This window comes from Salvelinus sp. IW2-2015, unplaced genomic scaffold (assembly GCF_002910315.2).
Source record: "Salvelinus sp. IW2-2015 unplaced genomic scaffold, ASM291031v2 Un_scaffold2960, whole genome shotgun sequence".
NCBI lineage: Eukaryota > Metazoa > Chordata > Actinopteri > Salmoniformes > Salmonidae > Salvelinus > Salvelinus sp. IW2-2015.
The window spans coordinates 58,767-75,695 of record NW_019944255.1 but is presented as its reverse complement, the minus strand read 5'-3'; the positions used below and the strand labels follow the sequence as shown (position 1 = coordinate 75,695).

Here is a 16,929-nt window from a genome sequence, read left to right as displayed (position 1 = left end):
GAGAGGATTGGCTAGCAGTGGTTAACGATAGTTTGACAGGAGGGTTACTACCGATAAGCTGCAGGAGGGCTGTCCTCACCCTACTGCCAAAAAAGGGTGACCTTATGGAGGTGAAGAACTGGAGGCCGGTGGCCTTATTGTGCACTGATTATAAGATCCTGTCTAAGGCTTTGTCCACCAGGCTGAGGGAGGTGATGGGGCAAATCATACCATACCAATCCTGCTGTGTTCCCGGCAGGCAGATAGGGGATAACAGTTCCCTGATTCTGGATGTTGTGGACGTCTCTAGGGCTGTTGGGTTGGATGCTGGTCTAATTTCAATTGATCAGGAAAAGGCATTTGACCGAGTTGAACATCAATACCTATGACGCAACTTTGAGGCATTTGGTTTCAGCCCTGGTTATACTGCCATGATCAGGGTGATATGTGGTGACATTGAAAGTCTATTGAAAGTTAACGGTGGCTTGAGTGCTCCTATTAAAGTGTGTAGAGGTATGAGGCAGGGGTGTTCGTTGTCCGTAATGTTAAATGCATCGCTATAGAGCCACTACCAGCATAAGAAGTTGCATTGAAGGGGTGAACATTTCAGAGGACATTCCTCCTATTGGTCTCTCAGCAGATGCTGATGATGTAGTTACTACGGTGAAACATCAAGAGGAGGTGGATTGTTTGAGTCTAATGGTTGATCGGTTTAGGGGAATAACCTCTGCAAAGGTAAATTGGCAAAAAAGTTGTTCTTCACAGATTGGGAAATGGTCTGGAGGGATCGTGGCATTGCCAGGGGGGCTGGAATGGTGTAAGGGTATCTTGGAGTGTACCTAGGGGATGAGGGGACTATGGAACAAAAATGTGGAATGGGGTGGTTGATATGGTGGAAGGAGGGTGAGGAGATGGCATTGGTTGTTATCTCGTATGTCATATAGGGGACACACTATTATTGTTAACAATGTGATTGCCTCTGCACCGTGACATCGGTTGTCATGTTTAGAGCCACGGTCTGGCCTTCTGGCCAAGATACAGGCAATTATTGTAGATTTTTGGGGGATAAATATCATTGGGTTCCACAAATTGTTTTGTATTTGTCAAAAGAGGAGGGGGGACAAGGTCTTGTACATCTTGCGAGTAGGGATGCCGCTTTCCGGTTCCAGTTTATTCAAAGGTTGCTTTATGGACCGAATATGTGGTGTGGAAAGGGGTGGCAGGTCTTGTATTACAGCAGGTAGGGGGATTAGCTTTAAAGAAGGCTTTATTTTTGGTTGATAGTAGCCAGATTTCTAGGGAGGGAGTACCTCCGTTTTACAGAGGCCTTCGTAGGGTTTGGAGTATAATGAAGGTGTCCAGAAGAACTACAGTGGAGTCAGTGCATTGGCTGCTGGAGGAACCTCTGGTGTTTGGGGCAAGACTGGATTGTACAACTGCAGCTGTTCCACATTTCTCCAAGATTCTGGTGAAGGGCAAAATCATCACCCTAAAACAGTTAATGGACATGGCTGGGTGCACCTTAATGGATGGAGGACGGGTGGCTGAACATTTGGGGGTGAGGTCAGAAAGGATTGTCAGACAACTGCTGGGAAGCTGCAGGAAGGCTCTGTCAGCAGAAGAGTGGATTTATGCTCAACAGTCACAAGGAAAAGGTACAAGATAGAAACGTCCCATTTCCAAGACCGGGGATTACACCCAATATCCCAGAGTCAGAAAGAAATGTGTTATTACTGGATTTGAGAGGGTTGGAAGAGGTGGGTTTGGATGAGGTGAATGGGAAGGATTTATATAGGGGGTGTGTCAAGGTTTTGAATAAAGATGAAGTGAAAAATAGAAAAGACACTCCTTGGAGGGTAAAACGGCCTTGGTGACAAGGTAAAGCCAGCATGGAGAGCACTGTACAAGCCAGCGTTACAAAAGGGTACTGGTGATAGGCAATGGAAGGTTTTGCATGGCATCAATGCAGTTTTGTTTCTGTCATTAATTCAGATGGATGTCCTTTTTTAATATAAGAGAAGCAGTTTTTCACTGTTTTATGGAGTGTGAGAGGATAAAGCCTCTATTTGAAATAATATAGTATGTTTTAAAGCTGTAGGGGAGATTTTCAATATCACTGTTTTGATTTGGGGGTTTCAATATAGTAAGCAACAGAAAATAAAATGTAAACTGTTAAATTTTATTTTGGGACAAGCTAGGAAACATAAAATAGACACGGGATATAGGCAGGATATAAGATGTGTTTTTTAGGGATTAGTCAAAGCGAGAATAAAAGTGGATTTTGAGTTCTTCTCGGCTGTAAAATATCTCCCATTGAGGAGAAGTGGTCTTACGAAGGAGTGGTTTGTTTTGTGGAGGAGAGGACATTATTTTTTGTTGATGAAATGCCTTTTTATTTATAATTTTTTTCAATGTTTATTTAACCTCTCTTGGGCACGTGAGACGGTAGCGTCCCACCTCTACAGCAGCCAGTGAAACTGCTGGGCGCCAAATTCAAATACAGAAATACTCATTATAAAAATGTATTTTAAAGATGAAAGATTTTAAAGATTAACTCCTTGTGAATCCAACCACAGTGTCAGATTTAAAAAATGCTTTACGGCGAAAGCATACATTACGATTATGAGAACATAGCCCACTAGACAAATCATTAGAAACAGTAGCCAGCCAGGTAGAACAGTTACACAATTTAGAAATAGAGATAAAATGTATCCCTTACCTTTGATGATCTACATATGGTTGCATTCAGCAGACATTCATTTACTCAATAAATGTTATTTTTGTTCGATAAAGTCTCTTTATACCCAAAAACCTCAGTTTTGTTCGCGCGTTTTCTTCAGTAATCCACAGGCTCAAACAAAGTAAAAACGGAAAGACAAAAAAATCCAAATTGTATCCGTAAAGTTCATAGAAACATGTCAAACGATGTTTATATTCAAACCTCAGGTTGTTTTTAGCCTAAATAATCAATAATATTTCAACCGGACAATAACGTCRTCAATATAAAATGTAAACAAGAAACGCACTCTCTCGGTCTTGCGCAGGAAAAAGCTCTGTGACACGGCAGGGTCCACTCATTCAGACTGCTCTTACTTCTCCTTCATTTTTCAGAATACAAGCCTGAAATTTTTTTTCTGAAGACTGTTGACATCTAGTGGAAGGCATAGAAACTGCATTTTGAGTCCTAAGTCAATGGATACTGTATTGGCATTGAATAGAAAACTAAAAAAAAAAAAAAAAAAACTACTTTCTGAATGGACTTTTCTCTGATTTTTGCCTGCCAAATTAGTTTTGTTATACTCACAGACACTATTTTAACAGTTTTGGAAACTTTAGAGTGTTTTCTATCCAAATCTACCAGTTATATGCATATCATATATTCTGGGCCCGAGATGCAGGCAGTTTAATTTGGGCCTGCATTTCATCCAAAATTCCGAATGCTGCCCCCTACCCTAGAGAAGTTAAGAATGACACGTGTTGTTTAATTTCTGAAAAGGCACAGTGTGCCATTATTTGTGTTACTACTTGAGCATAAAATAAAATCCTCTCTCTCTCTCTCTCTCTCTCTACATCTACTGTAACACTGACTGACAGTTAGGGGAGAGGGGCATGACAGCACAGCTATGAAACATGATTATATAATATGTATATATTATTCATCCCTTACATTTGTCTGTAAGAATTTGTTAGATTACTTGTTAGATATTACTGCACTGTCGGAACTAGAAGCACAAGCATTTCGCTACACTCGCATTAACCTCTGCTAACCATGTGTTTGTGACCAATAAAATGTGATTTGATTTACTAGCTATGGCAGGATGGATCGCTAGTGCTGCTGATATCTCCAGAACAGAACATGTACATACTGTTAGATAGATCAGCAGCAGTATTGGGGTAAACACAGGGGACAGGTTTACATACGCATAAGAACAGGAACAGAGGTATGAGGGGGGTAAACACAGAGGACAGGTTTACATACACATAAGAACAGGAACAGAGGTATGAGGGGGGTAAACACAGGGGACAGGTTTACATACACATAAGAACTGGAACAGAGGTATGAGGGGGGTAAACACAGGGGACAGGTTTACATACACATAAGAACAGGAACAGAGGTGTGAGGGGGGTAAACACAGGGGACAGGTTTACATACACATAAGAACAGGAACAGAGGTATGAGGGGGGTAAACACAGGGGACAGGTTTACATACGCATAAGAACAGGAACAGCGTATGATTGGGGTAACACAGGGGACAGGTTTTACGTACGCATATGAACAGGAACAGGGACAGAGGTCTGAGGGGGGTAAACACAGGGGACAGGTTTACATACGCATAAGAACAGGAAAGACAGAGGTATGAGGGGGTAAACAAGGGGACAGGTTACATACACATAAGAACAGGAACAGGGTATGAGGGGGGTAAACACAGGGGACAGGTTTACATACACATCATAAGGAACAGGAACAGAGGTATGAGGGGGGTAAACACAGGGGACAGGTTTACTAACGCATAAGACAAGTAACAAGGTATGAGGGGGGTAAAAACACGGGGACAGGTTTTACTACATAAGAAACAGGAACAGGAGGTATGAGGGGGGTAAACACAGGGGAACAGGTTTACATACGACATAAGAACAAGAACAGAGGGTATAAGGGGGTAAACACAGGGGACAGGTTTCATACACCAGTAAGAACAGGAACAAGGGAGAGGGTATGAGGGGGGTAACACAGGGGACAGGTTCATATACGCATAAGAACAGGAACAGAGGTATGAGGGGGGTAAACAAAAGGGGACAGGTTTACATACGCATAAGAAACAGGGAACAGAGGTATGAGGGGGTAAACAAGGGGACAGGTTTACATACCATAAGAACAGGACAGAGGTATGGAGGGGGGTAAACACAGGGGACAGGTTTACATACACATAAGAACGAGACAGAGGTATGAGGGGGAAACAAGGGGACAGGTTTACCATACACATAAAAGGGACAGGGTATGAGGGGGGTAAACAAGGGGACAGGTTTTACATACACATAAGAACAGAACAGAGGTATGAGGGGGGGTAAACAAGGGGACAGGTTTACATACACATAAGAAACAGGAACAGAGTATGAGGGGGGGTAAACACAGGGGACAGGTTACATACGCATAAGAACAGGAACAGAGGTATGAGGGGGGTAAACACAGGGGACAGGTTTACTACCATAAGAACAGGAACAGAGGTTATGAGGGGGGTAAACACAGGGGACAGGTTTATACAATAAACAGGAACAGGACAGAGGTATGAGGGGGGTAACACAGGGGACAGGTTTACATACCATAAGAACAGGAACAGAGGTATGAGGGGGGGGTAAACACAGGGGACAGGTTTACATACACATAAGAACAGGAACAGGAGAGGTATGAGGGGGGTAAACACAGGGGACAGGTTTAACATACACATAAGAACAGAGACATGAGGTATGAGGGGGGTTAAACACAGGGGACAGGTTTTACATACGCATAAGAACAGGAACAAGAGGGTATGAGGGGGTAAACAAAGGGGACAGGTTTACATACCATAAGAAAGGAACAGAGGTATGAGGGGGGAAACAGGGGACAGGTTTACATACACATAAGAACAGGGAACAGAGGTAATGAGGGGGGTAAACAAAGGGGACAGGTTTACATACACATAAGAACAGGACAGAGGTATGAAGGGGGGTAAACAAGGGGACAGGTTTACATACACATAAGAACAGAGACAGAGGTATGAGGGGGGGTAAAAAAAGGGGACAGTTTTTACATACACATAAGAACAGGAACGAGGGTATAGAGGGGGGTAAACACAGGGGACAGGTTTACATACACATAGAGAACAGGACAGAGGTATGAGGGGGGGTAAACACAGGGACAGGTTTACATACGCATAAGAACAGAGGTATGAAGGGGTAAACACAGGGGACAGGTTTACATACGCATAAAGAACAGGACAGAGGTATGAGGGGGGTAAACAAAGGGGACAGGTTTACATACACATAAGAACAGGGACAGAGGTATGAGGGGGGTAAACCAAAGGGGACAGGTTTACATACACATAAGAACAGAACAGAGGTATGAGGGGGGTAAACAAGGACAGGTTTACATACACATAAGAACAGAAGACAGAGGTATGAGGGGGGGTAAACAAGGGACAGGTTACATACACATAAAACAGGACAGAGGTATGAGGGGGTAAACAAGGGACAGTTTACATACACATAAGAACAGGGAACAGAGGTATGAGGGGGGTAAACACAGGGGACAGGTTTACATACACATAAGAACAGAGACAGAGGTATGAGGGGGGTAAAACAAGGGGACAGGTTACATACACATAAGACAGGGACAGAGGTATGAGGGGGGGGGGGTAAACACAGGGACAGGTTTATATACGCATAAGAACAGGACAGAGGTATGAGGGGGTAAAACAAAGGGGACAGGTTTACATACACACATAAGAACAGAGACAGAGGTATGAGGGGGGTAAACAAGGGACAGGTTTACATACACATAAGAAAGAGACAGAGGTATGAAGGGGGGGTACATTGGACTCTCATGACACCCCTGAGTCTAGCAGCAGACGAACATCCCATCTTCCTTAGAGAGCTGCCTCGTGGAGAGCACTGCCATTCTCCGTCTGAGAGAGAGAGAGTGAGTGATGGAGAGTGCAGTGGAGTGGTGAGTAGAGAGTGGTAGAGAGTGAGTAGAGAGTGAGTAGAGAGGAGTAGAGAGAAGAAGTGAGAGGGTGAGAGAGTGAGAGAGTGAGAGAGTGAGAGAAGTGAGAGAGAGAGAGAGAGAGAGAGAGAAGAGAGAGAGAGAGAGAGAGAGAGAGAGAGAGAGAGAGAGGAGAAGAGGAGAGAGGGGGAGAGAGAGAGAGAGGACCGATATATAGAAGCAAGAGAGAGGAGGTGATGTGGGAGAGAAAGAAACATTTATGTTATTCGCCAAAACTCTTTGTACACGAGCGCATGGTGGAACGGCCCATTCCAATACAAGCAGTTTCCTCCCTCTCTATATGCCTGGATGCTAGTGGCATGAGGCTGTAGAATACATTGGTCTATTGGTGGCATGAATGCAATGCAGACGAAACTGTGGAGCATCAATTTGTGGGCGCCATCTTGGATTTCCATAGTTTGTCAAAATTTAGTGTACAGTAACTGTGATTACTTAGACAAGCAGTAGTAAACACACAGAGCACCACAGCACACTGGATTCTCACACTACACCCAGCCAGGCTCCTGCCTTGTGACTAATTGCAACAAGCATGCTGTGTGTGTTGTGTGTGTGTGTGTGTGTGTGGGTGTGTGTGTGTGTGTGTGTGTGGTGTGTGGTGTACACGCACTAACTGTCTTTCCTCTAATCACCAGTATTACCAAACAATGCCAGGAAAGACCCCAAAAATCCAACAAATCGACCATTTAAAACCCAGGACTGCTCCTCCTGTGTTCCAACACACCCAATCCTGGTGCGTCTGACTGACCCTTACAGTTCAATGGTCAAAGCATGCCAATGAAAGGGCATCTGATCATCCAATACCACAGAATCCAGAAGACAAGGTATAAACAAGGACAAAAAGATCAAAATTGAGAAAAGACAAAAAGCTTCACAACCCACGGTTACATGGAACTAGAGGTGACTGGGCAATGAGTTTGGAGGGAGCACACACGCATACATCGAGGGACAGGAAACCAAACCGGCAGACCCTCCCCCACTTCCCCCCTCAAACGACTTCCTGTGTCGTTTCCCATGGCGATTAGTTGGTGATGTCACTGGAAAATGAGGAAATCGATTCACAAAGAAGATTAACTTCCTATCTGTTTGACTGAAGACTGAGGGGGGTTTTGTTTTGGGCCTTTATTTTACCACATTTTCTCACATTGCTTGTTTCATCGCTGCAACTCCGAAACATGACCCACCTAGACGCGCTAATTCTTAACACAGTGCTCGCTTAACCCAGAAGTCAGCAGCAACACCTCCGTGTCGGAGGAAACACTGTTCGACTGACGACCGAAGTCACCTTGAAGTAGTGCTGAGCGATTAGTGCTTTTTGAAGTCCCATTAAATGTATTATGAAATAATGACCTTACAATGACTATAGAGCTGTTTCATGGAAATTCCAAAACCAAAAAGTGAACATTCAATTGCCAGAACATTGAAAAGATTCCATTGTCTCCATCCCGAGATCTGTAGACAATGACGAGACGCATGTCTCCGCCCTAACAACCAGTGTTGTTGTCACAAAGGCGGGAAGGCAGGCGACAAGTTTAGGTCCAAAATAAACCCATGGAAACGTATTGGGCATATTTTGGACAGATTTTGGCGAGAGTGAGACCTCTCGCTTCGCTCGTTCCTCTCTGATCTGGAAAAAACTGGCGCAATGGATTATGGTCATTGTGGTTAATTACCATGTTTCTGCGCTGATCTAGGTTGAATATTTGCTTAAAGAAAACCACAACTCACTTCAGCCCAGCGTCCCACAGAGTTCTTGACTTGATTTCTCTCATGAATAATTGGATTTCTCTCGAGAGAAACGGCATGTTGAACTCACAAAAAAACTGAACTAAATGGAACTCAAGTAATTGAACCGACATTGGTAAATGAGTTTAACTTCTCTAGGATAGGGGGTAGCATTTTCACGTTTGGATGAAAAGCATACCCAAATTCAACTGCCAGCTACTCAACCCCAGAAGATAAGATATGCATATTGTTAGTAGATTTGGATAGAAAACACTCTGAAGTTTCTAAAACTGTTTGAATCATGTCTGTGAGTATAACAGAACTTATTTAGCAGGCGAAACCCCGAGGACAAACCATTCAGATGTTTTTTCTTTTGAGGTCACTCTCTTTTCAATGGATTTTCATTGGGAATACAGATTTCTAATTGACCTTCTTGCAGTTTCTACCGCTTCCACTGGATGTCACCAGTCTTTAGAAATTGGTTGAGGGTTTTTCCGTTGTGTAATGAAGAAGTACGGCCATTTTGAATCAGGGTCACTTGTTGTGTACTGTTAGATAGAGGCGCGTGACCAGAAAGGATGCTACAGATTGTTTTAATCCTGTATTGAACACAGATCATCCTGTCTTCAATTTGATTGATTATTTACGTTAAAAAATACCTAAAGTTGTATTACAAAAGTAGTTTGAAATGTTTTGGCAAAGTTTACAGGTAACTTTTGAGATATTTTGTAGTCATGTTTCACGAGTTGGAACCGGCATTTTCTGGATCAAACGCGCCAAATAAATTGACATTTGGATAGATATCGATAGAATTAATCGAGCAAAAGGACCATTTGTGATGTTTATGGGACATATTGGAGTGCCAACAACAGAAGCTCGTCAAAGGCATGAATTATATTTTTTATTTCTGCGTTTTGTGTCGCGCCTGCAGGGTTGAAATATGCTTATCTCTCTTAGTTTACAATGGTGCTAACTCAGATAATAGCATCGTTTGCTTTCGCCGAAAAGCCTATTTGAATTCTGACATGTTGGCTGGATTCACAACCAGTGTAGCTTTAATTTGGTATCTTTCATGTGTGATTTAATGAAAGTTAGATTTTTATAGTAATTTATTTGAATATGGCGCTCTGCATTTTCTCTGGCTTTTGGCCAAGTGAGACAGTAGCGTCCCGCCTAAACTCAGATTTTTGGATATAAATATGAACTTTACCGAACAAAACATATATGTATTGTGTAACATGAAGTCCTATGAGTGTCATCTGATGAAGATCATCAAAGGTTAGTGATTCATTTTATCTCTATTTATGCATTTTGTTACTCCTCTCTTAGGCTGGAAAAATGGATGCGTTTTTCTGTGGCTATGTACTGACCTAACATAATCGTTTGGTGTGCTTTCGCCGTAAATCCTTTCTGAAATCAGACATGTTGGCTGGATTCACAACAAGTGTAGCTTTAATTTGGTGTCTTTCATGTGTGATTTTATGAAAGTTGGATTTTTTTTGTAATTTATTTGAATTTGGCGCTCTGCATTTTTTCTGGCTTTTGGCCAAGTGGGACGTTAGCGTCCCACATATCCCAGAGAAGTGATTTACCAGAAAAAAATCAAATGTTGATTAATCGCTCAGCACTAGGAGTCACTAGAGCGTGATGAGCCAAGGAAAGACCACCAGGCCAAACCCTCCCCTAACCGGGACAGTGCTGGGCCAATTGTATGCCGCCCTATGGGGCTTCCAGTCATGGCCGGCTGTAACACAGCTGGGATTTCGAACCCCAGGCTGTAGTGGTGCCTCAGCACTGTGATGCAGTGCCTTGAAACCAAGATGACGTCGCGCCTAAGGGGCCTGAAGATTCCAACAGGCCCCTTAGGCGCGACGCCCACTGAAGGCCCATTCTGCTAACCTGCTAGGCCTGCTAGCTAACTTAAGCTACTTGGAAACCTACTAATTCCACGACTGGTCTATCGACGTCACCGCACGAAGAGGCAAAAACAGACTTACCCCCATCTGCTAACTGCTAGCTTGCCCCGGTCTGCTAACTGCTAACGTTAGCTTGCCTGCCCCGGTCTGCTAACTCCTAGCCCCTGCTAACTGCTTGCTTGCTAACCCGGTCTGCTAACTGCTAGCTTGTTTAGCCCCGGCCTTCTAACTGTTAGCTTGTTAGCATCGGCCTGCTAACTGTCTGAATCGCCGTGTCCCCAGTCAGCCCAACCACTCACTGGACCCATATGTTCACTTGGCTACGCATGCCTCTCTCTAATATCAATCTGCCTCGTCCATTACTGTCCTGGTTAGTGATTACGGTCTTATTTCACTGTAGAGCCTCTAGCCCTGCTCAATATGCCTTAACCAACCATGTTGTTCCACCTCCTACATATGCGATGACATCACCTGGTTTAAACGTCTCTAGAGACTATATCTCTCTCATCATTACTCAATGCCTAGGTTTACCTCCAATGTACTCACATCCTACTTTACCTTTGTCTGTACACTATGCCTTGAATCTACGCTATCGTGCCCAGAAACCTGCTCCTTTTAATCTATTTTCCGAACGTGCTAGACGGCCAGTTCGTATAGCATTTAGCCGTACCCTTATCCTACTCCTCCTCTGTTCCTCTGGTGATGTAGTGATGCAGAGGTTAATCCAGGTCCTACAGTGCCTAGCTCCACTCCTACTCCCCAGGTGCTCTCATTTGTTGACTTCTGTAACCGTAAAAGTCTTGGTTTCATGCATGTTAACATTAGAAGTCTACTCCCAACGTTTGTTTTACTCACTGCTTTAGCACACTCTGCCAACCCGGATGTCTTAGCCGTGTCTGAATCCTGGCTTAGGAAATCTCCATCGCTAACTATAACATTTTCCGCCAAGATAGAACTGCCAAAGGTGGCGGTGTTGCAATCTACTGCAAAGATAGCCTGCAGAGTTCTGTATTACTATCCAAGTCTGTACCCAAACAATTCGAGCTTCTACTTCTAAAAATTCACCTTTCCAGAAACAAGTCTCTCACTGTTGCCGCTTGCTATAGACCTCCCTCTGCCCCCAGCTGTGCCCTCGATACCATATGTGAATTGATTGCCCCCATCTATCTTCTGAGCTCGTGCTACTAGGTGACCTAAACTGGGACATGCTTAACACCCCGGCCATTCTACAATCTAAGATTGATGCCCTCAATCTCACACAAATTATCAATGAACCTCCCAGGTTCAACTCCAAATCCGTAAACTCAGGCACCCTCATAGATGTCATCCTAACTAACTCGCCCTCCAAATACACCTCTGCTGTTTTCAATCAATATCTCAGCAATCACTGCCTCATTGCCTGCATCCGTAATGGGTCTGCGACAAAACGACCACCCCTCATCACTGTCAAATGCTCCCTAAAACACTTCTGCAAACAGGCCTTTCTAATCCACCAGGCCGAGGTATCCTGGAATGATGACCTCATCCCGTCAGTAGATGATGCCTGGCTATTCTTTAAAAGTACCTTCCTCACCATCTTAAATAAGCATACCCCATTAAAAAATGTAGAACTAGGAATATATATAGTCCTTGGTTCACTCCAGACCTGTCTGCCCTTGACCAGCACAAAAACATCCTGTGGCGTTCTGCATTAGCATCGAATAGCCCCCGTGATATGCAACTTTTCAGGGAAGTTAGGAACAAATATACACAGGCAGTTTGAAAAAGCTAGCCTTAGCTTTCCTAACAGAAATTTGCATCCTGTAGTACTAACTCAAAAAGGTTCTGGGACACTGTAAAGTCCATGGAGAATAAGAGCATCTCCTCCCAGCTGCCCACTGCACTGAGGCTAGGAAACACTGTCACCACCGATAAATCCACTATAATTGAGAATTTCAATAAGCATTTCTCTACGGCTGGCCATGCTTTCCACCTGGCTACCCCTACCCCGGTCAACTGCTCGCACCCTCCACAGCAACCCGCCAAAGCCCCCACCATTTATCCTTCACCCAAATAGCTAATGTTCTGAAAGAGCTGCAAAATCTGGATCCCTACAAATCAGCCAGGCTAGACAATCTGGACCCTTTCATTCAAAAATTATCTGCTGAAATTGTTGCAACCCCTATTACTAGCCTGTTCAACCTCTCTTTCGCGTCGTCTGAGATTCCCAAAGATTGGAAAGCTGCCACAGTCATCCCCCTCTTCAAAGGTGGTGACACTCTAGACCCAAACTGCTACAGACTTATATCTATCCTACCCTGTGTTTCTAAGGTCTCCGAAAGCCAAGTTAACAAACAGATTACCGACCATTTCGAATCCCACCGTACCTTCTCCGCTATGCAATCTGGTTTCAGAGCTGGTCATGGGTGCACCTCAGCCACGCTCAAGGTCCTAAATGACATCATAACCGCCATCGATGAGAGACATTACTGTGCAGCCGTATTCATCGACCTGGCCAAGGATTTTGACTCTGTCAATCACCACATTCTTATTGGCAGACTCGACAGCCTTGGTTTCTCAAATGATTGCCTCACCTGGTTTACCAACTACTTCTCTGATAGAGTTCAGTGTGTCAAATCGGAGGGCCTGTTGTCCGGACCTCTAGCAGTCTCTATGGTGCCACAGGGTTCAATCCTTGGGCCGACTCTCTTCTCTGTATACATCAATGATGTTGCTCTTGCTGCTGGTGATTCTCTGATACACCTCTACGCAGACGACACCATTATGTATACTTCTGGCCCCTCTTTGGACACTGTGTTAACCTCTCTGGGGTAGGTGGGATGCAATCGTCCCACCTGGCCAATAGCCAGGGAAAATACAGAGAGAGAGAAGAGAGAGAGTGGAGGGGTGAAGAGAGAGAGGGGAGGGGTGAAGAGAGAGAGGGGAGGGGTGAAGAGAGAGAGGAGAGGGTAGAACGAGTAGGGACGAAGAGAGGGGGAGGCGGGTGAAAGAGAAGGAGGGTCGTGAAGAGATGGGCAGGGGTGAAGAGGAGGGGTGAAGAGAGAGAGGGGGGAAGAGGGGTGAAGGAGGGGAGCGGGTGAAGAGAGGGAGGGTGAAGAGAGAGAGGAGGGTAGAGAGAGGGAGGGTGAGAGAGAGAGGGGGAGTTGAAGGAGTGGAGGTGAGAGAGAGAGAGGAGAGGGTCGAAGAGAGGGGAGGGTGAAGAGAGAGAGGGGAGGGTAGAGAGGGGGGTAAGAGAGAGAGAGGAGGTGAAGAGAGGAGGGAGAGTGAAGAGAGAGAGGGAGGTGAAGAGAGAAGGGAGGGTGAAGAGAGAGAGGGAGGGTGAAGAGAGGGGAGGGTAAAGAGGAGAAGGGAGAGGGGGAGAAAGAGAGGGAGGTGAAGAGAGAGAGGGAGTAAGAGATGAGAGTGTATTAACTGCAGAACACCCATTACTACTCTCACTCTGTCTCTCTCCCATGTTCCACATCAATTATTCACTATATTGAATACCACATCATTCTAACCCCCTCACACACACACACACACACACACACACACACACACACACACATCACACACACACACACACCACACACACACACACACACACACACACACCGTTCTATTATCTGATCCATCACACAACACAGTGCCACACTGTATGTATGAACACACACACACAGCATCTCAAACTTCATCCTTGACCTACTCTGACCGCCCCTCACAAACACACACACTGTACGTTGCTGTGTTCTGCTAATATTACCGCAAAACCATATTCAGAAAGAGGTTGAGTAGAAGGAAGATTGTCCTTAGATACAGAACCAACTCATTAAAAACCCAGGAGACAGGCTTGAAACATTCATTACAAGGAGAGAGGAGAGAGTGTATCTTGAGCTAAAGAGACAGTCAGATTTACTGGAGCAACATCTGCAGGAGGGAAGAGAACTGTTACAAAGCTGAAGCATGGTTTCACTATGACTACCAGGTGATGCTAAATGCATCATACAGGGATTATTTCTGTATTTTGAAAGTTACATATCTTGAAAACTTGATTGCTGACAAAATGAAACAAATACCAAAATATTGTTTTTGGGAGGAGTTTTCCTTTAAGGCTGAGTTGACATTTAGCTCACCTCTCTTCACCTCCCTCTACAGGAGAACATGTTGTATTGAAGTAGAGACGCAGAGTGACCCCCCCCCAACAACACACCTGCAGAATAAAAGCTAACCTACGACACCCTCCTCATCCCCCTCCCAACCCATACCCACCCACCCCTGACTCCACAGTGACCCTGACCCCTAGACCGCTGACCTGGGAGTTGACGTCCATGCCGGCCTCCAGCAGGGTGTGCACGGCTGAGTGGTGCCCGTTGCGGGCGGCCAGGTGCAGGGGTGTGTGGCGCCTTGTCCCGTGGCTGCTCATCAGGTTGGGGTGGGCGGTCACCAACATACAGACCACCTGGGAAGGGAGGAGAGGTGAGGAGAGGGGAGGAGAGAGGGGTTCAAGCCCAGAGGACATGAGTTCTAAGATCTAAATGTGTAGTTATTTGATACAGGCCCTTGTCCGTTACTACAGTATTACATACGACATTGTTTTCAGACCGTCAGGACCACAAGCCACGTCAGGACCAAACGTATGTGGACACCTCCTCGTCGAACATCTCATTTCAAAATCATAGGCATTAATATGGAGTTGGTCCCCCCTTTACAGCCTCCACTCTTCCGGGAAGGCTTTCTACTAGATGTTGGAACATTGCTGCGGGGACTTGCTTCCATTCAGCCACTAGAGCATTAGTGTGGTGGGGCACTGATGTTGGGCGATTAGGCCTGGCTCGCAGTCTGCTTTCCAATTCATCCCAAAGCTGTCCGATGTGGTTGAGATCAGGGCTCTGTGCAGACCAGTCAAGTTCTTCCACACCAATTGACAAACCATTTCTGTATGGACCTTGTTTTGTGCACGGGGTTATTGTCATGCTGAAACAGGAAAGGACCTTCCCCAAACTGTTGCCACAAAGTTGGAAGCCCAGAATCGTATAGAATGTCATTGTATGCTGTAGCGTAAGGATTTCCTTTCACTGGAACTAAGGTGCCTAGCCCGAACCATGAAAAACAGCCCCAGACCATTATTCCTACGCCAAACTTTACAGTTGGCACTATGCATTGGGCGAGGTAGTGTTCTCCTGGAAGCCGCCAAACCTAGATCCGTCCGTCGGACTGCCAGATGGTGAAGCGTGATAAATTACTCCAGAGAACGCGTATCCAGTGCTCAATAGTCCAATGGCGGCGAGTTCTACACCACTCCAGCAGACGCTTGACATTGAGCATGGTGATCTTAGGCTTGTGTGCGGCTGCTCGGCCATGGAAACCCATTTCATGAAACTCCCGACAAACAGCTCTTGTGCTGACATTGCTTCCAGAGACAGTTTGGAACTCGGTGGTGTTTCAACCGAGGACAGACGATTTTTACACGCTACGCGCTTCAGCACTTGATGGTCCCATTCTGTGAAATTGTGTGGCCTACCACTTTGCGTCTGAGCCGTTGTTGCTCCTAGATGTTTCCACTTCACAATAACAGTACTTATAGTTGACTGGGGCAGCTCTAGCAGGGCAGAAATTTGATTTACTGACTTTCTGGAAAGGTCACATCCTATGACGGCACCACGTTGAGTCACTGAAATCTTCAGTACGGCCATTCTACTGCCAATGTTTGTATATGGAGATTGCATGGCTGTGTGCTCAATTACTTACACCTGTCAGCAACGGGTGTGGCTGAAACAGCCGAATCCACTAATTTGAAGGGGTGTCCACATACTTTTGTATATATAGTGTATTTTGTTGTAGTTCTGAACTAGCACAACTAATGAAACTAGTCAAAGGCTCTCCCTCTCTCAAATGCCTATAAAAGCCTTTTAAAATGACACAAATTACTTTTACAGTAACCCGGCCTAGACCACAGAGAGCAAGCAGAATCAGAGGCAGATTGGTTTGGGGAAACTCTGTAGAAGGAAGAAACCTTGCTCAGGTCCATCCTCACCTGAAGTCGTCCGTAGAGCGCGGCCAGGTCCAGGGGCGTCTCGTCGCGGCTGTTCCTCATGGTGGGGTCTGTCAGCTCCTGCAGTAGGATGGACACCACCTCAGAGTGGCCGTACTGGGCCGCACAGTGCAGCGCTGTCTCCCTCTCATGGTTCTGTATGCAGGGGGTAACAACTGTCTGAGTAAACAAACTATGTATCGCTTCACAATATGGATCCATCTATTATGTTGACCTCATGGACTGTCAGTCTTTGCATCCACAGCTCCATCTACTGTGTGGGACAAACTCTAGTGTCACACACACAGTTGACCAGAGGACTCTCCTGAATCTCCAGGGCAGTGTTCTTCTCTTCAACCCAATTCATCTGTCCCAGAACTGCCCACAGTAGCTTTCTATCCCCCCCTGCTGTCCGTCTATGGTCAGTGTAGCTTTCTATCCCCCCTGCTGTCCGTCTATGGTCAGTGTAGCCTTCTATCCCCCCTGCTGTCCGTCTATGGTCAGTGTAGCCTTCTATCCCCCCTGCTGTCCGTCTATGGTCAGTG

At 45.3% G+C, this 16,929-nt stretch overlaps 1 protein-coding gene across 1 annotated transcript in view; it reads right to left on the bottom strand.

Annotated features, from left to right (window-relative positions):
* Positions 1 to 6,564: 6,564 nt before the first annotated feature.
* LOC112075054 (ankyrin repeat and sterile alpha motif domain-containing protein 1B-like) overlaps positions 6,565 to 16,929 on the bottom strand; it is a 66,070-nt gene continuing 55,705 nt past the window's right edge. The window contains exons 4-6 of the mRNA XM_024142107.2: positions 16,388 to 16,540; positions 14,666 to 14,812; positions 6,565 to 6,638 (exon numbers count right to left, since the gene is read on the bottom strand). Of these exons, the coding sequence (XP_023997875.1) occupies positions 6,600 to 6,638; positions 14,666 to 14,812; positions 16,388 to 16,540 (339 nt within the window). The 3' untranslated portion in view covers positions 6,565 to 6,599. The remainder of the gene's footprint in view (positions 6,639 to 14,665; positions 14,813 to 16,387; positions 16,541 to 16,929) is intronic.